General features: G+C 44.0%; 5 protein-coding genes across 10 annotated transcripts; 2 read left to right on the forward strand and 3 right to left on the reverse strand.

Moving 5' to 3' along the window:
- Positions 1 to 676: 676 nt before the first annotated feature.
- LOC120901373 lies at positions 677 to 13,080 on the forward strand. Of its 6 annotated transcripts, XM_040309253.1 has the most exons (4): positions 3,875 to 4,434; positions 4,539 to 4,755; positions 9,825 to 10,397; positions 10,475 to 13,080. In XM_040309253.1, the coding sequence occupies exons 3-4, from the start codon at positions 9,836 to 9,838 to the stop codon at positions 11,548 to 11,550; spliced, it is 1,638 nt and encodes a 545-aa protein (XP_040165187.1). In that variant the 5' UTR covers positions 3,875 to 4,434; positions 4,539 to 4,755; positions 9,825 to 9,835; the 3' UTR covers positions 11,551 to 13,080. The 6 variants fall into 6 exon arrangements, with proteins under 6 accessions (XP_040165183.1, XP_040165187.1, XP_040165185.1 ...); XM_040309249.1 differs by lacking the exons at positions 3,875 to 4,434; positions 4,539 to 4,755 and adding an exon at positions 677 to 1,284; XM_040309251.1 differs by lacking the exon at positions 4,539 to 4,755.
- Positions 13,081 to 15,154: 2,074 nt separating this feature from the next.
- Positions 15,155 to 16,028, forward strand: LOC120902397 (NADH dehydrogenase [ubiquinone] 1 beta subcomplex subunit 9). Its single transcript, XM_040311108.1, has 3 exons — positions 15,155 to 15,333; positions 15,485 to 15,627; positions 15,701 to 16,028. The coding sequence occupies exons 1-3, from the start codon at positions 15,236 to 15,238 to the stop codon at positions 15,898 to 15,900; spliced, it is 441 nt and encodes a 146-aa protein (XP_040167042.1). The 5' UTR covers positions 15,155 to 15,235; the 3' UTR covers positions 15,901 to 16,028.
- On the reverse strand, positions 15,990 to 17,163 carry LOC120902395 (dolichol-phosphate mannosyltransferase subunit 1). Its single transcript, XM_040311107.1, has 3 exons — positions 16,913 to 17,163; positions 16,626 to 16,836; positions 15,990 to 16,521 (listed from the first exon to the last, which is right to left on the reverse strand). Exons 1-3 carry the CDS (start codon positions 17,008 to 17,010, stop codon positions 16,111 to 16,113), a joined length of 720 nt encoding a protein of 239 aa, XP_040167041.1. The 5' UTR covers positions 17,011 to 17,163; the 3' UTR covers positions 15,990 to 16,110.
- Positions 17,164 to 17,346: 183 nt separating this feature from the next.
- Positions 17,347 to 19,655, reverse strand: LOC120902394 (putative ATPase N2B). The gene is made up of 6 exons (XM_040311106.1): positions 19,031 to 19,655; positions 18,735 to 18,920; positions 18,322 to 18,563; positions 18,078 to 18,255; positions 17,857 to 18,003; positions 17,347 to 17,764 (listed from the first exon to the last, which is right to left on the reverse strand). The coding sequence occupies exons 1-6, from the start codon at positions 19,442 to 19,444 to the stop codon at positions 17,522 to 17,524; spliced, it is 1,410 nt and encodes a 469-aa protein (XP_040167040.1). The 5' UTR covers positions 19,445 to 19,655; the 3' UTR covers positions 17,347 to 17,521.
- A 1,967-nt stretch (positions 19,656 to 21,622) lies between these two features.
- On the reverse strand, positions 21,623 to 23,050 carry LOC120904425 (endocuticle structural glycoprotein ABD-4). Its single transcript, XM_040314388.1, has 3 exons — positions 22,848 to 23,050; positions 22,493 to 22,635; positions 21,623 to 22,374 (listed from the first exon to the last, which is right to left on the reverse strand). The coding sequence occupies exons 1-3, from the start codon at positions 22,857 to 22,859 to the stop codon at positions 22,029 to 22,031; spliced, it is 501 nt and encodes a 166-aa protein (XP_040170322.1). The 5' UTR covers positions 22,860 to 23,050; the 3' UTR covers positions 21,623 to 22,028.
- Positions 23,051 to 23,533: the final 483 nt, after the last annotated feature.

A 23,533-nucleotide genomic window follows, 5' to 3' on the forward strand; every position in this document is an offset into this window, starting at 1 on the left:
CAACGACGACGATACGGTGCAAAGACGACGATGATGATGATGGCCACTTATGTGTGCTGAGATCGCCCTCCGAGGTTTTGTTTGATGTTTGATGATGATGATGATGAGGAGCCGGGTAGCTATCAAAGCGTCTCGGTCTCTCTGTTTGATGCGAGATTGCAAATAGTTTGCATTTCTTTTCCCTTTATCATCATCAACCTCCCTCCTATCTGCGCGGGTACGGGTGCCCATTTTTCGGAACGGACAAACGGAAGTTTGGCCATGCAACTGGCTGCACTTGCTTGAACCTGTTTGAACGATCGCGCGGCATCACTCGATCCTTGCGCCGTCCGGCATATCCGGTTCAGCGGGTCCCATTGTTCGCGCTAAAGTGGTCCCAAAATACGCTTCGGTCTAAGAAAAAGGTGTATCAGCGATGAATGCGCCACCCGGCGAAGTAAACACACTTCCCCTCGGAGTAACACCCTCACCACAGACGACCCACAATACAAACGAGATTGCAGCGCTTGAGCCGCGGACGGATGCGATGCGTTGCGCTGGGCTGGGGTGGGGTAAGGGTAACCAGAAGATAATAAACTGCCGCCTTGCCTTCTCTATTGTTGACCCCCTCCTCCCCGTCGAAGTCGTCGAGTTGGGCCGATCGGGCCGATGGTGGTAAGCGATATGGTGATGTTTCCAGTGCCCCAAAGGCGACGATGTGCGACAGGTCGTGCTAGCTTACGCGAGCGGGTCACTCGCGCAAACGGTTGCTGGACGGCGTGCGGAATGGTCGTTCCTTCGGTGAGCTCGAGATTTCCAGCGCCGTTCGTGCGGCATCTGCGTCGTCGTTATCAAGCATTTTGTTAGCGAGTGATCCGAAGCGGGGAGTGTGTTTTAGGCGCCACTTTTGTGTGGCATTGGGGGAGTGTGTTTTGGAGGTTTTTGTTTTGAAGGAACCGGTTAAGAATTAGAAACAGGATTTTGAACAAAAATTGATCGTGAATTAGAAGTGTGGAGTAGAGGAAACATCTTTGAGCTGGCTGGTATGCTCCGTCTTTTGTGATCTTAGTGCTTAGTAAAACGGTGATATTCACGATCGATCAATCAAAGCTGTGAAGTGTGTCAGGTGTGTGTTAAGGGTGTATTGGAACGAAAGGAAAAAACAACAATTTTCAAACGAACAACATAGTCAAACAAAACAGCTGTTGAAAATGGCGCAAACTAAACGGCTCCGGTACGCGAACAACGCGGACAACGTGGCGTACTACCATGTGTACAAATACAATTCCCTGCAGCGGCTGAACAGTGAGTATTGTCAACAAACAAGGTTTTGCAAATTACTAAAAAAAATAATTGTGTCGTCTAACTAATTTTTGCAAATTTAATCCTATCGGTCATGGAAAGGGTCATCTAAATATACAGTGCACTGTGTGTTGTGTATTACTTCTGCTGCTGCTGCTATCACGCTGTCTATGCTGTGCTGGGGTTATTGCAACCCCTTTTAGTGTCCAATTAAATAGTAAACCTGCCTAGAATAAACTTATAAAGCTTTCCCCGCACGCCCATCACTGCTCAGGCTGGGCTTTAGATTACCGTGGGCTTTTTTGCATCAGCGAGAGAAAGCTGTGTGTAAACGATTTTTACACGCCAAACAAGACGCGAGGTGAAGATTTGCGCGCAAATGTGATTTCTTCCTAAAGCGCGCCTACTGCCACGCTTGTGTTGACGTGCGCTCCGCTGCAGCTCTTGAGGCGATCACGTTGTAGTCTGTGCGCCTATAACGTTACTGCCGGGGTAGGTTCATATGCGATGTAGCTTCATCAAGTGTTTTATTGCACCGCGGTTAGTCATCCGTTTCAAAACAGGGAACACAACGCAGGGAAGGGAAAAGGATATGTCGGTGCAGGGCAACGCGTTGTTTTTATAATAGGAAGCGTTTCTATGTGTGATGGAAAATATATTCCAGACGCTGTGATACTGTGTTCTAAATCCCAAACCGACGTCAAAAGCGTTTACGTTGAAGTGTTGTCTGTACGGTTGCGCACGGCAACACCGTGCGTATCCACCACGTTACCAGGATTATGGAAAGGCGGGACGCGCACGCCAATCCTGTTCTCAGGCGCATTTGCATACGCAAGCTTTGTCTCGCAGCGTATCGGCGTAAGGTGCTATAAAAGCTGCACTTAATTTATCGATGACATTTATTTTGCAATTTGATTAGTTACAGAGATAGTGGCAATTGAGGGGGGGGGGGGTGGTTGGAGTAACTGTTGATGGGTTGGGACGGTTGGTTGTTTGGAAAACAAAATCAAACAATGGCGCGATTTGTTGATAACTCGGGACAGCGCATTATGCAATCTGCAGAAGACCGGCTGACCAACGCGTGAACGCTTTCCGATATACAGCTGAATTAAATATGCTTAGGGCGAAGGTATTGGCGTGATCAGCGGGTGTGATGGCTGCACGGTAGTGGTGAAGAAGTATTATCTTGCACGGAGGTAGCGGTTGGGTTTGATTAGGTACGGCTTTGTGATGCTCCAATGCTGGGGAGGGGGCGATAAGGATAATCGTCGCTAATAAAAGAGCTCTCCGAACTGTTGATAAACTCATTTAGGCTGATTGAAAAGTGGCAAAGTTCTAGAGAGGGGAAATGATTCATATATTAATTGGTTTATGAAGCATTCGGTTTCTTCATAGATTTTGGTTTCAATAATTGCAAGGGTTTTATTTTTTTATATATTTGAAGGCTTCAAATCGTTATTAAAATGATTTTCGTCATTCGATTGCTGCCGTCTGATAAACCATTTCGATTTTGCGAAGCTTTAATACCAGCGATTTTCAATCGGTGGGGAATTCTCCCCAGCAGGGGGGAATTTTGAATTTTTGGAGAGGGATTTTTTTCAATCAAAATTTCGCCTAATACCCAGGATTGCCACGCTCTCCCCCCGCTCATGATCTTATGAGACGGAAATGAAAACCTACATGCACCTCACGTGGGGGGTAAGGCTGCAAAAAGGATGGAAATCACTGCTTTAATACATTTAAAATTAGTTTTACCTTTAACTATAGTGAACCATATAATCATAAACCAGAAGTAAACAAACTACGACCCTAGATAGTCCTAGGCCCCACGATGGCATTGTAAAGCTTAAAATTAAAAGTTTATTATTTTGACCATTTGAACTAAAATTTGAATTTTGTTTTTTTAAAGACATAAAGCATGCTTCAATAGTAGAAATCTAAGGAAATTTGTTAGTATTTTCTGATCTTTACGAGATCTAACGCTAACGCACACGAATCACGAGGAAGGGTCCCCGGCAGCCTTACTAAACGCCAGAAAGTATGCAATTCGTACGTCTATCTGTTTCATGTTTGTTTAAAATCCCTACAACTTACACTAAATTAGCCTGTGTTTGATTTACATAATAGTAACAATGTACTGCATAAAATTGAAGTCAATTAATTAAATTTTATTTTAAACATTTAATTTAATTTAATGTTAGGTAAAATATAAACGAAATGATTTAAAATATTCCATCAGAAGTAATAAGAAGAATCCTTCAATGAACATTTCAAGCTCTTCAGCAATTTCTAAGCCAATATCAGAATTAAACAGACAGGGGAGAATCTTTACGTGAACCCACTTTTAAGTCATGAATAAAATAAAAACGCTGTAAAACAAACGGTTATTTCAAAATCGTTTTAAATTTCCTACCCTATGTTCGCTTGGTACGCGCGTTTCAACCCTGTTCCAACCTGTCAAACGCCCAGTGTCAAGCCAACCCTCTGTAGGGGAGGGGGTTGGCGCTTTAGAAGGGGGTTGGTTCTCTGTAAGTAGCTGTACAGGGAAGGGGCGGTATGGAAGAGGGTGGTTTGTTTTGAAAACCATAAGCAGTGGAATCAAATTTGTCCAACACGCGCAAGAGAGAATACGCAAACCGCACAGTTCACGCTTTCTTGTCGCGCACGGTGCGTGCTGTCCGTACTGAACACTGTTTCACCATTTCTTTCGTGTTAATCCGATTACTTTAAAGTTTGTCTGTCAGTCTCTTTACTGCTGCTACTCAAACATTTAACTGTACTGCGCGGTGTTTGTGTATGTGTCTGTGTGCTGTGTCCTCCCAAGAAATGGTGCACTTTATGGTTGCGCGTGGAACAACGCATCCGCGAAGGGTTGGAAGATAAAGAGCAGCGCCAGGTTCGTCTCACGGCAGCAAACACACAAAGCCCTCGGAGCAGCATGGAAACGCGCTTTGTGCTGCATGGTGTTGAAGGTTGAATTTTCCACCCTGCTGATGGTGTCTCTGTGTATCATCCGTGCATAACGTAACGCGCGGAAGAGAGGGAGTGTTGTGGAAAGGGCTGTTGAACAGCGGCACGGGGCAGAGAAGGTTCTGCTGCTTTGGCGCATCTTTGCAGCATCACGGTTCGAGCACTCGCGTGTGTGCACAAGTGGTGGGTATTTAGGAATAGATGGTAGCAGGCTCTGATAATGGTGATGTTTCATTCGTCGCGCGTTTTCTTTACGCCCCACACACACACACACACACATGTTCCAGGTAGTGCTGTTGCTTTTGTAGCTCTAAACAAGACGATCAAACGTGTCTAGTGTGTGGTAGTGACGGAAGTTTAGTGTGCTAAGATAAGAAAGACCTTATCGGCCCCCACAGAGCAGACGTTATCATCTCGGCGTAGCAGAAGGAGTGCAACCCCCGGCGTAGCCCCAGGTGTACGTGCGTGTTACGCTACCGCTGTTGCTGCGTATTGTTCGGGCAAGTACGCGCGTTACGCGACCAGAGGGAGGAATTTCCGAAGCCTTGCAATTGCAGTGCAGTGAATTATTCCAGTCAATAAATCCCCATCTCAGTGTCGTGTAAAGGAATCTATAATTTAAAAAAAATAGTGTCGATAGCGAGAGAGAGAGAAAGGGAAAAAGTCACTCCACAACTGCACAACGATGCATGAATTCGGTGAGCAGCAGTAAAGTAAAATCGTTCGCTAAAACACGTTGTATCAACGGCCTCTCGCCCGTGTAACATGTGTAGTGTGTTTATTCTGTTTCTAATATTAACCCTCTGGTTTCAAAACAATACCTTGTTCCTCCTCCTACATGTGTGTGTGTGTGCGTGCGTGTGACTTTGTTGCAATATAATACGGACATCATCAGCATCATCATCATCATCTCTTTATCACGCTCTAGGGTTTGGTTTTGGAGGAGCAGGTGTTGATTTCCCTTTATTAACGAAAGCAACCAACCGTGCGGAAAGTATTCCCCGGCTTATTGATCACAAAAAACCCCCCACCAAGACTCGTTTGCACCACATACAGCTTCCACTAGAATGGGTGGTGGTGGGCGTGAGTGAGTTTAGGAGGGAAGGGGGGGGGGTGTCAAGCGCGCAATGCTCCACGATGAGGAGACACTAACAAAATGCGCTCGATGATAAAAATAACACCCCCTTGTTTCGCTTGTTGGAGGGGGAGTCCATCTACTATCGGGTGAGTTCTTCGCCCTCCCCACCATTAGCGCAGAAGGGAGAAGAACGGATAGGAACGATGAAAGCGACCGCAAGATTAGGGGATGAGCGTACTTCGTTGATTGTAATTTGAAAATGCGCCCGGCTCACAGCGCACGATTGGCTGCTGACGAGCGGTTTGCTCAGCGCCATTCGGTCGGGTCAAGTCGACCACCAAGTGTCGTACCCGGATCGTACCGGAATGAATTGGCCACACATTTAGGTCTTGTTTTCATAGGTGAAGGTCGAGCGAATGATCGGGAAAATTAATTAAATAATTGTTCACAGAATGTACATCCCCCTTTGAGCCGAGAGAGCTTGGACTTTTCTTAATCTGCTCCCAGGCAACAGCCGCCAGCCCCTGGCGGCATGAGTCAGATAAACAGGAAACCGTCATCTGTTTGTCCCGACGGACTTGTTTTGCATGGGATCAGTGAAATGGACCTTACTGTGGCAAATGAGGCGTGCAATATGGCCACCTCGCGATGTGCACTTGATGCGCTTGTTTTTGCAAAGCAACGTTTGAAGAACGCTAGCAAAACGGGGCCTGAAATTTAATCGATCGAGCCGGCATTTCCATAGAAAACGTGAACAAGAAAGACAACAATGTTACCAGTGGGCTCATAATATTTGGCACACGTTCAAGCTATAAATAAAGCCCATTCTTTACGTAGGACTATAGTTCATCGTGTTGTCTTTCCAAGGGCAAGTATGTTGTTGCCCTATGGATGGATGTATGCACGGTGTATGGTTTGGTGAATTTTTTGTTGTTGCATTATGACCTTCCCGTTTGATAGGTTTACTCGTTTTTTTCTTCCAACTCGACTGGCTGTCCTGGAGTTTGTCGCAGTTGCAGAGCGCGCTCGCTGGCCTCGCTTCTAAAGTACAGTAAACAGTTACCGTTTTTGAAACGTGATATGTTTGTGGGCTGTGGTTGTTGTGTGTTGCAAACAATCACACAGGTATGGCAAAAAACGGCAATTAAATATTTATTCATTTAAGCGTAACATTCCGCGAGAAGTGGACGTAACATAAGAACCCGGCTTGTAGAAGCCTTTCATAATAGTTCATAATTTCCATCGTCATAGATAAGGCAGACGAAGACAGTGATTAGGTATGGGTTGGAGGAGAAGGGTATTGCCATCTACTTCCTTGTTTGGCGCGACATCACTCACTTGGTGTGCTTCTACGGCAGGGGTCGGCAAGCTTTTCAAATTATCTGACTGAAAACATTAAATCTGTTCTTATATTTGTTTTGTGTAAAGTTTTATAGAAGTATTTTATGTTTTGTGTTTTGTTGCTAGTACATATTGTTAGCCTGTTGGCATGATTCTTCATGCGACATTCTTATTGTTTAGTTTTGAGGCGTCATAATACCAAAAGTCATCAGCTTAGTACGTATGGTTTAGTATGGTTTTAGTACGTACAATATACAACCCACAATTATATTATGTATTAATGATTCTACATTTTTGAACTTTGAACAAAATGAGTATAGGAGAACTTTAGCATCATACAACGACCCTCTCTTGACAATGTGTAGACAGTTCAATTATCATTTCGAATCATTTGGCTTCCATTTGACTACGCAGAGCTTTAAAACTATGATATTAGAATCGTACGCACTCGGTAATAGGCAAGATTAGTTTTAGCATATAGAATTAAATGGCAAGGATAATAGTTTATGTAGTACCAGGCCCTAAAATTTTCGAAATAAATAAATAAATTTCCCCATACTGTAATTGTTGACATAAACACCACGAGGCCATAACTGACAGTCGGTATGTTGTGATATGCCGAGTGACGTTTAGAGACCAGGACAAGATCGAGCGCACTCACTCTGCTACCAAACAACAGATGGCGCTATCTAAGCAGGAGAAAGGGATAACTGACGAAAACGGCAGAGGAGTACAACTAGATATTCCCGAAAAGGGACAAGTCAGAGATCGGTCAAAGAAAGGGTCGACTGAGGTCAAAGACTTAAGAAGCGCGCTTGAACGAAATCAAGGGCAGTAGCAAAGGAGAAACGGTGCAAAAGAAACGTTTTTAAAGTGAAGAAAAATAAAAGCAATTCTCGCTCTTAAAAGTTCTTCTCGCGCCTTTTCTTTCAAAATATCTTTGCTAAGCGATCGTCGCAACAGTAATGATTCTTTCATACGAATCGTAAATGAAGAGTGATTTCAATTCTCAAATCGAATCTCGAAAGGCTCCTGAATCTTTATATCTCAAAGATTCACAAATCTCTAAATATTCACAAATCTCTAAATATGTATGACTTGCAAGAGATTCATGAATCATTAAAGCGTCAAGATTTGCAAAAATCCATCACACGCGTAGATGTGATCTTCGTACGAGTGGACCCCTGCACACCAATTGCCATAATGTTGCACATATGAATTGTTTCAGCGAGACAAGAAAAAGAGGCGAAATTTACCCTAAATGCACAAAATTACAGTATACTACAGCAGTGGTCTCCAAACTACGGCCTGCGGGCCGCTTGTGACCCACAAGAGCCTTTAATGAGGCCCGCGATGACTGGGTAAAGGTTAAATTAAATAGCTGTCTTTTCTGACTAATTATTCAAAATTTATATTTTTACTTCTGAAAAACGAAAATCAAGATTCAATAAAATAAAACAACAGAAATTTGATATATTTCGTTATTATTTTCTTATTAAAACGAGATTTGATCTTCCACTCATTATAAAGGTAGCATCAAAATATCCCTCAACAACGTTGATTGTGAAGCAATGTGGCCCGCGTTCTGAAAAGTTTGGAGACTCTGCTTTAAAAAAATATGAATGTTTGGCGATTGATGAATCTTTTAAGATTGAATGATTTTTAAATTTTGAATTCATATGCAAAAATTTTCGAATTTGCAACTGAATTATTCACCTCTACAATTATGTTCTCCTTAAACAACCATTACATCACTCTTCCAACATTTGATTCCAAATCATAAGCCCAATTAGAAGTTGGAGTAAAACATTTGTTTATATATTTTTTTGGGCTTGAGATTAATTTCACTAGCAATCATCACAACTTTTTATATGTTAACTCGGAAATATTAAAAAAAAAACCTCAATTAGTAGATGATACCTTACATCAGGTTCTTTGAGTGCTGAATTATGATTTTGAACACATCTGTCCCATTGTTATTAAACTGACATGTAATTGCTCAATATGTCAATATTTCCTAGCTTTGTTACAAACAGCATTATTGAGCTAATAATTCAAAACTTTCCACAAAAGCATGGCAATGAATCGATGGAAAAGTGTGCAAAAGTGAATACAATTAATGAGCAAAAAAGTCAATGAATCATATTACCCATTGGTATTGAAGTAAAACACACAAATAACTATTCAATGTGGAGAATGCGCTTCTAACAATCTCATTTTATCGGTTTGTTAAAAAAAACACAATTAATTTCTGTGCTTTAGAGCCAGATGACGGACTGGACTTTGCCCATCCCTGTACTAAGGCATGACGCAGTACATGTACGTGAAAGGAAACACTCTACTTGAGCCAAAGTCATAACGCTTCACAAAGGCTCGCATTCTGTACCACCTGTAAACCATACAATCGCAATGAGATAACTTTCTGGTAAGGTATCTCTATTCAAGTAGCAGGTATGACCCGCGCTTCCCAAACGTATCAAACAGGCTGGTGATTTAGTTACTAAGTGGTGGCAGTATGAGCGATCTTCAAGGGACATTTACATGGGGGAGGTGAAGAAACGTGCCCAACACGTGAAGGGCAGTTGATTTTTGAATACGCATCACGTCGAAACGTTGGTTGCGCTCATTCACGCGTCTCGACGTCAACGGGCACAACAAGATCAGAGAGTAACATTTTTGTGGGACGTCCCACATGTGTCCCTAACGAGCCACAGAGTGCCAGGAGGAGGCGTGAAGCAAATGCGCTGATGTACCGATGATGATAACCGTTGGTGGTGTGTATATTGCCACGGTCCGAAAATGAGGCAGTCCACTAAGCAGATCTCTGGGGTCTGTCTGCGCTTGTCTTATCGCGCCAGTAAAAAAAATCCGGTGCATGATTGAACCGTGTACACTTGCTCGTGCTTGACGAACGACGAAGACGACCGGGTGCGAGTTGTTGTTTTGATGATGACACAGTTTAATTCAGCATCTTCAGCTTCTTGCTGCGCGTGTTGGCAGTTGAGGATAGTTGTAGGGTTTGATTTTGCAGTAGAGGTGATCCATTTTAACTGTATTTATTAATCGATTTTCTGGATTTTCTTATGCGTGATAGTTTTCAAAATTTAACATCCTTTTTTCTAACCATTTTTTTTTAAATTGTAATTTCCCACAGAGTCGAAAAATATGCACGGCGTCAAGCGGGTGATTGCCTTCTGCATCCTGACCGCCGTCCTGCCGGCTTCGCTCATCATTCTCCCACTCTACCTGCGCCACACGGTGTTTGCGGACGTGGTCTATCCGATCGCCGAGTCGGACATTATCGAAATCCGCGATGGCATCTCGTCCGTGTTCTGCCAGAAGCACACGCTGCAGATGAACAGCACGTTCAACGCGTTCCAGCTCGACCACGAACCGGAAGTGTCGAAGAACCGCAAGCACATACGGTTGAAAAAGTCCATGTCCCTGCCGGACGATACGCTCGAGTACTGGGGCTTCTATCTGCTGAAGGGGGCGACTGTTGCGCTGAAGGTTTGCTCCCGGTACGACGGCTCCCGCATACTGGTTGTGAAGGGTGAGCGCAATCTGCGGACGTGCGGGCTGCTCGAGCACAACAACAACAAGATCGACAACTACCTGAACAAGGAACACGGCCAGGTGCTGGTCACGTTCGAGTCGGCGGCCGAGTTTATCGAGTATTCGGGTGAGCAGAAGGGGCTGCCCAAGCTGCCCGTCGATGGCAATCATGGTAAGTGGGAAGGGGAGTAGTGTAGGTACGGTGTGATGTAGGAGGGACTCATCCAAATTTGCAATTCAATCTAACAGGTGGAGAAGATCTGACGGAGGAGCGCTTATCGCCGGAAGAGTCTGCCTCGCTGTTGCATCGTTTGCATACCTCTAAGGAGGCACGTGCCCAGCACGCTCGCACCACGGACAACGAGCTGGACAAGAACAAGCGGACCACGGCGTACGACAGCTCGGGAAGGAAAGTGCACCATGCTACGACGAAACGGATCGGCCGGCCAGTATCAGTCACGACAAAGAATGTCCAAACGCCGCCAAGCACAACGACGACCACGACCAGCACGACCACCACGACCGAGCGACCGTCGAGCACGACGGAAAATCTCGTCAAGAAGTATCGTAACTTCCGTGCTACCGAGGCGGGACCTTCCTCGGTCGATGATGATGGTGCTGATGATGGTAGCGGCATTCATCGGAAGCGCCACGGGCACAACAAAACCGGCCATCGGCAGCACCCGGACGGGGAACAGATTGTCCAACCGGAAAGTGTGGATCGGTCGGAGCAGCAGCAGCAGCGGCCTGCAAATGGTCAAAGCCGCCGACGCAGACGAAGGCGTGATCTGGTGTACGATCGGGCGATCAATCATGGCGGCACGGCAATGAACCATTCCAACAATACGTCCGATTCGGTGTCCAGTTTCGAGAACAGTTTGCTTTCCTGCTATGACGGTGATATTCTGTTGGCGCATAGTTTCCCACCGAGCAAATCGTGCCAAAGCGTCCGGTATCTCGAGGGCGCATCGCATACCGTCACCAAGCACGAGGTGGTGTCGGACGGGTACTACTATTACATCTTCTACAGCGACAACGACTACGTGCAGAACGACATCCACGCGATGTTCGACATCTACAAGCCGACGTTCCAGTACTCGAACATCTCCGACTCGAAGGCATGCATCAACAGCACGCACTGCTCGTTCCCGATCACCTTCTGGTCGAACGAGCGGGTGATCGTGGAAGTGCCGACGCGCGACGGTATCGAGCACGAGGAGGATGATATTACGTTTCTCGTGTCCACGTGCCATCCGCGCATGGCGATCTACATCATCTTCCCCGTCAGTGTGCTGATACTTGTGCTGACGTGTGCCTTCCTGTAAGGGGCAGCTGTGTTCCACTCAGGAGTGTGCTGGTTTGGAGAGTATTGGTTGATTATGCCTCATTAAGGATAAGGATACAATTCATTCGTTAAAGTGCACCGGCAAGATTTCAAACGCGGTAGCTGATGAAAACTCAACACCAGTAGGTTATTCGAAAAAGAAGGGATTAGCTGCAAACAATATGTAGTTCATGGTTTTGTATAGAGAGTGTAGCGGAAAGTGCAATAGTTGTAAGATTGCTCCAAAGAATCTTGTTCATTTGCTGAGGATGCAGCGATCGGGATAAAAGTGAGATTATCAGCCAAACTGTTAGCTGCAATGAGTACAACAAATGATTTTGCATACAATAGAATGCATACATGTATATTACTATCCTTTTTTGAGTTCTAGACTTTTACTAGACATCATCAGACAGACGAGATAGATCCACTAAAGGCTAAAGGAAACATATAGAGAGGCGGAAAGAGTTGTAAATTCGATACTAAGCTAGTCGCAAAACAGATGAGTATAGACATTAAAAACAGAGGGATAACAAAACACACAGATGTCCTATGAATCTAGAATCAGGGATAATATGTGGTAAGACAGACGGGAATGAAAATTAACGTAATGGTTTTATTTGATAATAATTGAGCAAGCAATTATTATTTTGATTGTTTTTTCGTTTACAGCGCAACATTTAGAAGTTAAGTGAATGTAGTTTAGATTATCCTCTAAATTATTGTATATAATTTTGGCTTTTTTAATCGGGGCTAACAAGAGGCTATTTCTGACATTTTGGTCACTACCAGAAGAAATGATATATTCCACACAAAAAAGATTTTGCAATTTTTTAAAAGTACGCCTCTTTCGATTTCGTACAGAATTGTGCAGTTGTTTCGTACAGGTACTCTCAGTATAATATTCAAGCAGCAGCATCATGCCTGTTTTACAGTACAAGTGTATAAAGACAATAGGTACAGGCGCTGGAGTGATTAGTGAACGAAGGTAGCACTAGGAAATTGAGAACATCGTTGTGCAATTGCAAACATTACCTCACCAGTACTTGTAAAAGGCTTCGATGGTAACGAATCTTAGCTAGATGAGTCACGTTTTGCACCTCAATTGTAGGCTAATTTGAGAGGCGCAAGAGATCATATCATATCATAGCTGCAAAACCCATACCCGAACGCTGCAAAATCTAGAGAATGATGCAATGTTATTGCAAATGAATTTCGTTTTAACTTCCATGTGCTTGATGCAATGTCACCATTAATTCAATAATTGTGATATAAAAAACAACATCATACAAATACAACCAACGAGTGGGTACGAGTGTTGAAACGGCTTATTACGCTGTACCATGTAAAAGGTAGTTACCGATAGCAGCCAAAGGAAAAGATTTTTTTTACAAAAGCGTGTAGGCATCCATACAGATAAGAATCAAGCAGAGGCTATGTAGCGTTATAAAGAAGCATTAAATTCACAAAACATGACTGTGAGTTTTTTATGAAATAAATCATGAGATTGATTATTTTTTCGTTACCATAACTGGAGAAGCTGTTTTACTTTTTTGAAGGAGTTAGTTGATTGAGAAATAGGCATTTTTTTATTCATTTTGTACATCGCACTGGTTGGTAAAGTTTTTTTTTATACCTTTCTCCTACTAGTGTAGGGTAATTAGAAACATGTTCTGATACTATATCCAATCGCTACAGATTAAAAAAATCAAATATCCATAGAATAAAACGAATGCTCTATAGCAGGGGTCTCCAAACTACGGCCCGCGGGCCGCATGCGGCCCTCAAGAGCTTATAGTGCAGCCCGCGATGACTTTGCCAGAGTTAAAATAAATATTACGTTATTTTGACTTTTTCAAAAAAAAATGTATTTTTTACTTTTATTCGACAAAAATCAAGCTTTCGTAACACGAAGCTGAGATTTAAACGTTCACTCATCAGTCAATTGGCGTCAATTGGCCCTCAACATAATTATTTTCGAAGCAATGCGGCCCGCGAGCTGAAAAGTTTGGAGGCCCCTGCTCTATAGCTTCACAGGTTTGCTCAATAGATGGCGTTTTATAATAATTCATATTTATATTGCTGTCCTTTTCTTGCAACGTGTTTCGACAAGTTTCATCTCATCATCTATATGAATGGTCGGGTCGTGTGGTCAGATACGTGAGTATCACAACACCAACGACCATTACTCAAGTCTCACTTGCTTCAGTGCTGGTGGGTAACAATGGAATTTAGTATCTAAACAATCGTATCGCCGTTTTAGTTCTAGCGATGCATAACTTCAATGCGAAACCATACAACAGTACAGAGGAAATGAGAAAGCTCTCCAAGCGTGGAAGCTCCCACTGGGTCGGTATCCCACCAACAGATGGCGCCACCAACTTTTTGCTATTTTTAGAATGCATGAGTCGTTTGCCGTCTACTAAACGAAGTCTTTCTATATTCCGTTTAGGTTGAGAGCTTGAGTCGTTTATTTCCCGTTTAGTGGTCGTTTAGCGGATTTGTGACACTTGGGAAAGCTCTATAGCTTCACTGGTTTGCCCAATAGATGGCGTTTTATAACTCATAAGAGGCGAATGAGCTAGACCCCAAAGTCTCTATAAAAACAAGAAATTGAAGAAATTGAATTTATAACTCATATTTATATTGCTGTCCTTTCTTTGCAATGTGTTTCGCCTAGCTTCATCTAATCATTGCCTATATACCCTACGAACTATCCTAGCAAAAATCTATAAGATTGGTCAATACCAACTCTCAAATCTCAACTACTTCAGTGCTGGTGGGTAACAATGGAATTTAGTATTTAAACAATCGTATCGCCGGTTTAGTTCTAGCGATGCATAATTTCAATGCGAAAAATACAACAGTACAGAAGGAAGGAAAAGAAAGCTCTAAAAGCGAAGAAAGCTCCGCTGTGTGGCTATCCCACCAACAGATGGCGCCTCTAGCTTTTTTTTTAAACTATATTTAGGATGCATGAGTTCTTTGCCGTCTGCTACACAAAGTATTTTTATATTCCGTTGAGAGCTTGAGTCGTTTAGAATCCATTTAGTGGTCGTTTAGTATATTTGTGGCACTTGGGAACAGTACAGAGAGAAAGAGAAAGCTCTCAAAGCAAGGGAAAGTGGAGCTTTCCTCCTGGGTGGTTATCTCACCAACAGATGGCGCCTCCTGCTATTTGTGCTATTTTTAGAATGCGTCAGCCGTTTACCGTCTGCTAAATGAAGTCTTTCTCCTAATATAATCTGTCTAATATTCCGTTTAGGTAGAGAGCTTGGGCCGTTTAGAACCCAATTAGTGGCCGTTTAGTGGATTTGTGGCACTTGGGAGGTTTTTTAAGGTTTGTTGAACCCTTTCTTATAATAACTTTGAGCCGTTCCGCCAATATTATTTTATCGTTTATCAATTTTATTTTATTTTCTCTGACTGTTGGTATTTTTGACTAAATTTGTGGCTAAAGTTCAAAAATATATATGAAGCAATAAAAAAATGAAAAGAGAAACCCTGTCTTATCTCGCTACCGAACGTTGGCGTATCACCCTGTAAAACTCACCCCTTTCGACGAAGCAGCCCTGAACAGACTGCTCACAAACGTCACAACATTCACCATTTGACATTTTCACCCAAAGCAAAACCTGCATCGAACCGAATTCACTTGCTCGCATCGGAGATTTACGTAAATAAAAATGTCCGCACCGACCAATGCGGCACTGGCCCACACGCGCCGGGTTTGCACGCTGTACAAGAAGTCCTTGCGCAACCTAGAATCATGGTTCGATAGAAGGTAAGCTTGCAAAACAGACCGGTTCTGGTACGCGGTTGAGTGTTGCTCCGGGAACCAGCTTATGTAATTGGACGGGTACGGTGAGCTAGGCCGCCGTGCACGTTCGGAACATTCAAAACAAACAAATGACTGTGTCCTTGTTTGGTTGCAGACACATCTTCCGCTACCAGGCTACTCTGATGCGAGCGCGTTTCGATCAGCACCGGAACGAGAAGGACCCGGCCAAGGTGGCCCAGCTGGTGGCCGATGGCGAACGAGAATTGTTCGAAAAGCAGCACTACCAACCGAAGAAGTGTACGGCGGATTGATGTGTGCGATTTGTGATAGAGCCTTTTCACTGTGCTTCTTTCCTTTCTCTTTTTTTTAGTCCCCATGTCACCGGGCGGTGTCGCATTCGAGCGTGAAGTGATTCCTCCGGACTGGGTACTCGACTACTGGCACCCGTTGGAAAAGGCACAGTTCCCCGACTACTTTGCGCGGCGTGAAAAGCGCAAGGAGGAGTACGTCGTCTGGTGGGAAAAGCAGTACGGCAAATCGTCGGCCAACGATTCCTCTTCCCACCATTAAAGTGGCGCGAGTGATCAGCAGAAACAGAATCGATCATTTGTGCAAGAGTTAGCTTAAACAGAGGGTAGAAGAAATCGGAACGGTGTGAATACGATTGTTAAAACAACAGGTACGATTTGCTTCTCGTCTTCATACCCGTGTGTGTGTGGAGTTTATTGATGATGACAACGGAAATGCTGTCCTGGAAAGAGGAATTATTCTCTTCCTTGCTTACGTAGTGGCAAAAAGGTATAATAAATTCTTCGCAAACTGTACTATCTCGGAACCACCGAGCTTAGACTGGCCGTACACACGATCGACGAACGATATTGGAACCTCTCCGATGGTGTAATTCAGCTGCCTGGCTCGGACGATCATTTCCATCTGGAAGACGTATCCTTTCGAGGTGCAGCGTGATATCAGTTCCTTAAGAACCTCCTTGCGATACAGCCGGAACGATCCGGTCAGATCGGACGCATTCGGACGCAGCAGCAACTGGGAAAGGAAGTTCGCTCCGCGTGAGATGAGCTTCCGCTTGAAGTCCCATCCATACACACCGCCGGTTCCCTTGTACCGAGTTCCCGACACTACATCGTAGTTACCTTTCTTCTGCAGCTCAACAAACTGTGGAATGAATTTGGGCTGCAAATGGAGAGGGGGAACCGCAATTAGAAACCGGTTTCGTTGACAGGAGACGCGACGCATCGAAAGATCCGCATGGACACGTCTTCAGTTGGAATACGTACATGATGGCTTAGATCAGCATCCATGATAATGATGTAATCGCCAGTGGCGTGCTCTATTCCATGAATGTAGGCAGTTCCCAGGCCCAGCTTTGCTGCCCTCGGCCGGAGAAGGATACGATCTTCGCCGTATATTTTTTGCAGCTGCTTTGCAACGTCCAGTGTCCCATCTGGACTGCCATCGTCGATGACGATCACTTCGAAATTGATTTTTCTGCAAGAAAAGTATCGAAATTAACAGTTGATGCTGTTTATTGCAAGCAAATAGCCAATAAAGGGAAACCACTTACGCCTCTTGCATGTACTTCACAATCAGCCAGATAATGATTGGAAGGTTTTCACGTTCATTATACGTCGGCAGCAGAATGGAATACTTCTCCTTTGCCATTTTTGACCGTATGGTGGGAATGGTGGCTGTAAACTAATTTGAAAACGGTTCTAGACGGCAAATATACCAAACAAATCTGGTTTTGGTAGAAAGAGAATCCGTACGATCAACAAACAAACAAAATCCACGTCAAAACACCACAGCTGGCAAGCAGGGCCGTCAAAGCGTGTTTCTGTCAAAGCAGCGCTGTCACATTTGCGGTTGTCGCCGTCAATTTAAAATTTAATCGTTTTTTATGCGAAAAACGAATCTGAAATTCTATAATCTTCCACATCCTATTCATATTTCTATTTTATTCTTTCACTCAGTGACATTAATGTGAATAGAAAGCAAATGTTTTTTTGAATTTGCGGCAAAAGCAATAATAAATATATTAGTTTATTTTTTAAGATTGATTTAAAATTTGCCTACAAAACCCCTTCTGGTCGTCAATTATTTACACACAAAATTTTAAGTACCCATCGTTATACACTCGGTCCAATGCTGGCGCGAAATTTGAATATCGTTCTACCTAGCGGTGCTTCTCCCACAGCGTCCAGTATTCGGCTGACTGCATTTCGGCCAGTCGCGACACTGTTCGCTCGAAAGCGAATACTTCTTCCTCACCCGTGAAAATGTTCGAACTGGCGTCCGTCGAATCCTTGGTAATTTTGAGATCGTCCATCAGCATACGATGCTCGTCCGAGGTGTGCATATCGTCCGGAGCATCGTTTGAAAACAGATACTTGTACGGTACGTCCGCCGATACGACCAGCTGGCAATGCGGGAAGGAGTGTGGATTATTTACATGCACCTTCTCCGTAATTACGGGCACTTATGCTTGGTGGTAGCGATATTTATACTTACCCTTACGCGACTATCGTAAAGCGTGTCGATCAACGTGATGAATCGTCTCGTTTGGGATTTTAGCTTCAGGTTCAATTGCGGGATATCGCGTATCAGTACCGTGTGAAAGAATTGTGCTATCTGTAGGAAATCGCTTGCACCGAGTGGCTAAAAGCGGCATCAGAAATGCAAGTCAGTTTGATCCAAATAGGAAAAAAAACAATCATTCATTCGATAGCTACCTTATCACAGAGTTCATCAAATGTACTGTCAAGCACCTGGCCACAGGTTTTGGCGAACGTTATATTCCTTCCAAAATGGGTGAACGTTTTCGGGCGTATCATATCGTTCTCCTGCGAGCAGAGCACCTTGAACAGTTTGTCCATCGAAGCGTTCGCATCGCTTGCGCCTTGGGATTTGCTGCAAAACAAAAGCAAACAATCGCTTACGATCGATTCGCATGCATACGGTGTTTGTATAACGTACTCAAAGTAATGTTTACTTTCCCCCTTTAGCGCCGCCGTGCGATAATCAACGCCACTGTCGAGCGTTACGATGTTGCAGTGATTCTTCAGCACTCCGATGAACGGCACAAAGTTGCTACGCTGCAGCCCATTTTTGTACAGATCGTCGGGGGCACGGTTGCTGGTGGCCACCACTATCACGCCGTTATTGAAGAGATAAGTGAACAGCCGTTTCAAGATCATTGCGTCCGCTATGTCGGTAACCTTCGAGGAGGGAAGAGGGAGAAGCAGGCGAAGGAATGCAAGTGTGATTAGTACGGCTGGGAAGCATAACGGCACAGCGTGCGATAAGGCAGCGATTATTCACACGGTCGCTCAGCTGACTCAGCTAACCCGATAGGTCAACCGCCGTCGTCTACGGCACCTGCGACATACCTGAAATTCATCGAAGCAAATCATCCACGAGTCCTGGGTAATCAGCTCGGCAACAGGCTTAATTGGGTCGAACGGTTGTGGCTTGCTGTTGCTCGCATCTCGCACATGTTTCGATTTGATGTCGTGAATTTTGGCGTGCACGTCGGTCATGAAGGAGTTGAAGTGCACACGTCGCTTTCGATCAATCTAGAAGCAAACCGAACACAGGTGGCGAGGTTATCCCCTACCCAACTCTCACGCTTGCACAAACACACGCACACGCATGGCGTGTGCAAAGGACACGGTCGCACACTTACCGCACAGCAGTCGTAGAACATGTCCATGAGCATCGTTTTGCCACCGCCGACGCTGCCGTAGATGTACAGTCCCTTGGGTGCGGCCACCGCCTTCTCCGCCCTGCCGAAGCTGAACCATTTCCCAATGCCAGAGCTCGGTTTAGGTGGGCTGTAGGTTTTAATACTATCATACACTACCTGCAGGGCTTCGGTGACGCGAACCTGGTGCGGATCGGGCTGTATCTCACCGTGGTTAAGCTTCTCCTTCAGCAGCTCGACGGGCGTCTTCCCCACGGCGGACACGGGCGATCCGCTGCTGGTGGCGGTGGCGGGAGCGTTGGGACTGTACGGCCGTACGCCATGTATTACGGGGCACGAGCAGCTGCGCTTTAGCAGAACGCAGAACGAGCTCGGCACTTTCGTCAGGAACAACATAGCGAACAGTGGTCAGTGGCGCAGGTATGTGGGTCAAGTTCTTGCATATTATGTAAGAATGGGAAGAAAAAAACACTCGCAGCTAACGGCGGTGCAGAACGGTGACGGCCGACGTCAACGTTCGTCACGCGTGTGTACTTTAATTGCGCGCACACGGTACGAATTTCACAACGGCATGGTACTTGTTTACCTCGGCGGTGGTGGGACTGTTCACAACAAATGAGCCGCGGAGGAGGTGGAAGCTGTCACTGTTCGGCCTGCTTCGGGTGCAAACATGTCTAGCAAGGAACTGTGTGTTGTAAACGGATTCCGCAGGCCAAAAAGCGGTTGCGATTTCGCGGTTTTCGCGAGCTCGCCAACGCTCCAAATCGATGCGATTTTTCCTCGCTGGGGATGCTTTTTGTAAGTAGTTGTGACTTTTTTAGACGTTTCGAGCGAGGATTTTTGAGGATTTGTTTGCGTTCAGTTGAACCACGTGGTTTTGCGAAATATAAACTTTTTGGCGCAGTAATTTTATCATAATTTAGTTTTTAAATATTATTTTATTGTAACGGTGCAAGATGAGCTGATTAAAATAACTTCAATTTTGTAGTTTTATTCCATCTTGTTTTAATAATTTTTTTTTAATGATATTTTGCTAGATTTTGTCTCTTTAAGAGTCAAGACAGTAAAATTTAAACATTCTTACATTAAAAAAGGTAAGACATTAATTTGTTAATGTTTTTAAATATTTAATTAAAAAATTGTAATGGCAGATGCTTAAATTATACATTTGTCTACCTAGCTATGCATAGTTATACATCAATGGCTTGTAATATTTGCAACTAGATATTACATGTAGCCCCCGAGATATACGGTAAATGAAGACCGAAAACGGTCGTACAATACTGCATATCTCGAATTTCCGCGTAAATCGAATTTCGTGATTTCCAGCCAAATTTATTAATTTATTATTTGAAATGATTCTGACTGAATATAATTGTTTTAAACTTTTTGAAATAGTTTTTTACATTCGATCAAAGGGGAAGTTATTTGGCATTTTACAATTGATGTGACAAGTTAGTACATATTTTTAAATTATTGTCAAATTTAGAAAACAGCGTATCTTCCAATTCCACGTTAAAGAAGCAAAACCGTGTACCAGGCAAAATTTTCATTTCTTTTACTTATCAATCATTTCAAATATCGATTAAAATTTCGATTAAAACTCTTTTTCATGGTATTAAAACCTACGCGGTCATGCTGGCGTGTACAGGCTTTCGAGGCTTTTTAAGTACCACGCAGCTGGATAATGTGGATAAGGACGGTTCATACAAGGCATACCCACGATGGGAATGCTGTTAAGTCGGCCGATTTTAAGATTAAGAGGACAGCTTCTCACATCTTAAACCTGTATCATAAATAGTTCACAATATTGAAATTCCCTCTGTTCTCAAATTGAAATACTCGCATTGAGACATATCTAAAATTATAAAAATTAAAATAATTAAAGTGAAATTGGAATTGTAAATTAGTTAAATGTAAAAAATTTTAGATAAATTAAAAAAAGTCAATTAAAACTGCTCATGGTACCCTCAAGTTCTCCCTACTTCTACGGTCTCACTACCACTAATTCCTTCACGCTGGAAGTAGACGCGACACTCTGGAAGTAGACAAAAAAATCATTCAATTGGGTTGATCTGTTTGATCAAACGTATCGAACGGATTGGCAACGACGAAAAAAAGGTTGCAAAAAATGAAAAAAAAAAATCCTCCCTTTCGATGCAGCACAGGGATGCTGCTTAAGGGCTATTTAAAAGCACCTTCTGGTACTTTTAAGCTGTTTAACTACTGCAAAAGACCTATTCAAGCTACGATCTTCAGCGAGCCAAGATTGGCTGCCTAAACATCTTTGGATATTTGGCTATAAGAACAAAACTCCGTGTATTTATAACGAATAAGCAAGAAAAATAAGTCCAAATAAAATCAGTGTTCAACACATTCTAGTAACGATAATTCTTTCAAATAGCCCTCACAGCATATCTCAGAACCAGATGACAGGCAATTGCGCCAGAAGTTATGCAATTGGCATCAACAACAATCAACAACCAATTTACCTACGTTAACGATCGTGTCTTGCTTTGGACCGGAGCAATTTTAAATGCGTGTATGCAACGCCGCAAATCAGAAACCAATTGCTTACTTTTTGTAAACTTTTATTTAAAACAAACCAAACAGCTCAATAACATTTCCGTTTGAAGTAGCTAGGTTAATCACAGTCTATGTTGGTTGCGCTTTCTTTAATGCTTTTTGTTTAGTTGTTGTCGTAAACGTGATCTCTATCGTTGGCTGAAGGCAGCTATGAAGTTTGTCATGAATATCGTGACGTGTTGCATTGGGTGGTAGCAATGCGCGCTTCGCGTAGCCATCGCTTTGAGAGGCTTAAATATTATAAATATGCGTCGAGAGGAAATCTACTGAACAGCGCTAGAACGCTTTCTTAACAGCTCGTGCACGCTACGAACGAAGCTAGGCGAAGGAGTTCTTCATTGAACGAAGCCACCTGGCGGTTGGTCACCGTACAAGAGGGTACACCACACCGCCTCTACTGGTTGTAGTACTGTCCGTTGTAGTCTAGCTGAGCCCGTCTGGCTTCGTCTTCCGCGTACTTGGGATTGTTCTTCGCTTCCTGCTCCCGGCGCTTGATGCCCTCGTAGATCTCCTTCAGACCTTCCTGGATTGCTGGCGGCACAGGGGGTGGCGTCGGCAGGCTGTCGCTCTGCACACGGAACCCATTCTCGTCGGCCGTATACTGCACCTGGATGACGTCACCGTTGGGGGCTTCGTACGAGTAGGCGCCCTGTTGGACCAAGATTCCATTCGGATGGTCTTCCGATGCGTCCTTCAGGTAGCCGGACTCTTCGTGAACGATGTTGTTGCCCGTCTGGTAGCTGGTGGGATGCAACAGAGGAGCAATTAAGCAATTATTTTAGCATAATTAGCTTAGAGATAGATGGATCAGAGACAACGTTTCGAAGGAAACGGTGGTTACGTATCACATTCACTTACATAGTTCTATAACTGCCATCCTCTCCCTGTTGTTTGTCATACTTTAGGATCGGAATGTACGTGGTTGTTTCGTGATGCTCGTGGCGTTCATGATGTTCATGCTGCGGATACGCGTAAGCGGATGCAACCAGTGCGAGTACAATCTGTGGGTAGGAAAATTATTAATTAGTTTGCATCCATCAGTACATCGGTGTAAAGGATTGTCTCAAAGCAAATGGAGTTGCTTTGTCTAGTTGTTAATTTTAACTTTGTTTCACTTCATGAAGCTCCAATTTTACTTGTATCAATACACCCAAACAACAGCAATCACAAAGCAATATTCACTTTTCGATCGTTCAATTTTCAAAACACTCACCAAAAGCTTCATTTTGCCCAAACTATTCTTTCTTCACTGATTTAGTTTTTTCACAACACACAATCCTGCGCTCTGCACAGGGATTTGTTTCTCAACCACCGTCGGTAACGGGGGAAAAATCACAAAATCGCCAAAGCCAGAAAGCACCACACCACAAACTGATCCGGAACGCCACTTGTTGTTTGAAGAAAGAAAGTGAAACATCCACTGCATACGATCTGCCCTAGTGATAGGTCTTTATATACCGAACGATCGCACTCGGTCGGTCGGTCGCGTTTCCCTCTCTGTCGGAGGCTCCGATCCGCACCGCGGACGGACGGATGTGGCACTTTTTGGCAGGGTGGGGCGGGAAGGCAACAGTTTCCATGCCTTTCCCCATGCTCTTCCTCTTCCCACCACTACCGCGGTGAATGAATTGTTTCGGTGTTGCATCTTTCGACCCGAAAGCATCCCAAACCCCTAGCAATCTCCGCTTGGCATCGTGCTGCGATGATGCTGCCTCTGCTATTGCTCTCTCCCTTCTTCATAGTTCGGCGTGTAACTCTTCTCTTAAATGATGCAAAAAAACACAACAACACCCACCTGTGTCATTGCACCATCCGTACACGGTGCAAGTGCAACGGTGCAGTGTGGCAGGGTCATGCGCCGATGGTTTCGAACAGATCGGCAGAGCACAAACGAGCAAA

This window comes from Anopheles arabiensis, chromosome 3, assembly GCF_016920715.1.
Source record: "Anopheles arabiensis isolate DONGOLA chromosome 3, AaraD3, whole genome shotgun sequence".
Classification (NCBI taxonomy): domain Eukaryota; kingdom Metazoa; phylum Arthropoda; class Insecta; order Diptera; family Culicidae; genus Anopheles; species Anopheles arabiensis.

Excerpts from the sequence above, each read along its gene's own strand:
- LOC120904425 (XM_040314388.1), bottom strand. Across the intron at positions 22,375-22,492 it reads GATGGCAGTTATAGAACTAT|CTACCAGACGGGCAACAACA; the intron begins GTAAGTGAATGT and ends GCATCCCACCAG.
- LOC120902397 (XM_040311108.1), top strand. The coding sequence starts at position 15,236 with ATGTCCGCACCGACCAATGCGGCACTGGCCCACACGCGCCGGGTTTGC. Across the intron at positions 15,334-15,484 it reads GAATCATGGTTCGATAGAAG|ACACATCTTCCGCTACCAGG; the intron begins GTAAGCTTGCAA and ends GTTTGGTTGCAG. Across the intron at positions 15,628-15,700 it reads GCACTACCAACCGAAGAAGT|TCCCCATGTCACCGGGCGGT; the intron begins GTACGGCGGATT and ends TCTTTTTTTTAG.
- LOC120902394 (XM_040311106.1), bottom strand. The coding sequence starts at position 19,444 with ATGTTGTTCCTGACGAAAGTGCCGAGCTCGTTCTGCGTTCTGCTAAAG. Across the intron at positions 18,921-19,030 it reads TGTTCTACGACTGCTGTGCG|ATTGATCGAAAGCGACGTGT; the intron begins GTAAGTGTGCGA and ends GTTTGCTTCTAG. Across the intron at positions 18,256-18,321 it reads GAAAGTAAACATTACTTTGA|CAAATCCCAAGGCGCAAGCG; the intron begins GTACGTTATACA and ends TTTGTTTTGCAG.
- LOC120902395 (XM_040311107.1), bottom strand. The coding sequence starts at position 17,010 with ATGGCAAAGGAGAAGTATTCCATTCTGCTGCCGACGTATAATGAACGT. Across the intron at positions 16,837-16,912 it reads GTGAAGTACATGCAAGAGGC|AAAAATCAATTTCGAAGTGA; the intron begins GTAAGTGGTTTC and ends CTTTTCTTGCAG. Across the intron at positions 16,522-16,625 it reads ATGCTGATCTAAGCCATCAT|CCCAAATTCATTCCACAGTT; the intron begins GTACGTATTCCA and ends CTCCATTTGCAG.
- LOC120901373 (XM_040309249.1), top strand. The coding sequence starts at position 1,191 with ATGGCGCAAACTAAACGGCTCCGGTACGCGAACAACGCGGACAACGTG. Across the intron at positions 1,285-9,824 it reads TTCCCTGCAGCGGCTGAACA|AGTCGAAAAATATGCACGGC; the intron begins GTGAGTATTGTC and ends AATTTCCCACAG. Across the intron at positions 10,398-10,474 it reads GCCCGTCGATGGCAATCATG|GTGGAGAAGATCTGACGGAG; the intron begins GTAAGTGGGAAG and ends TCAATCTAACAG.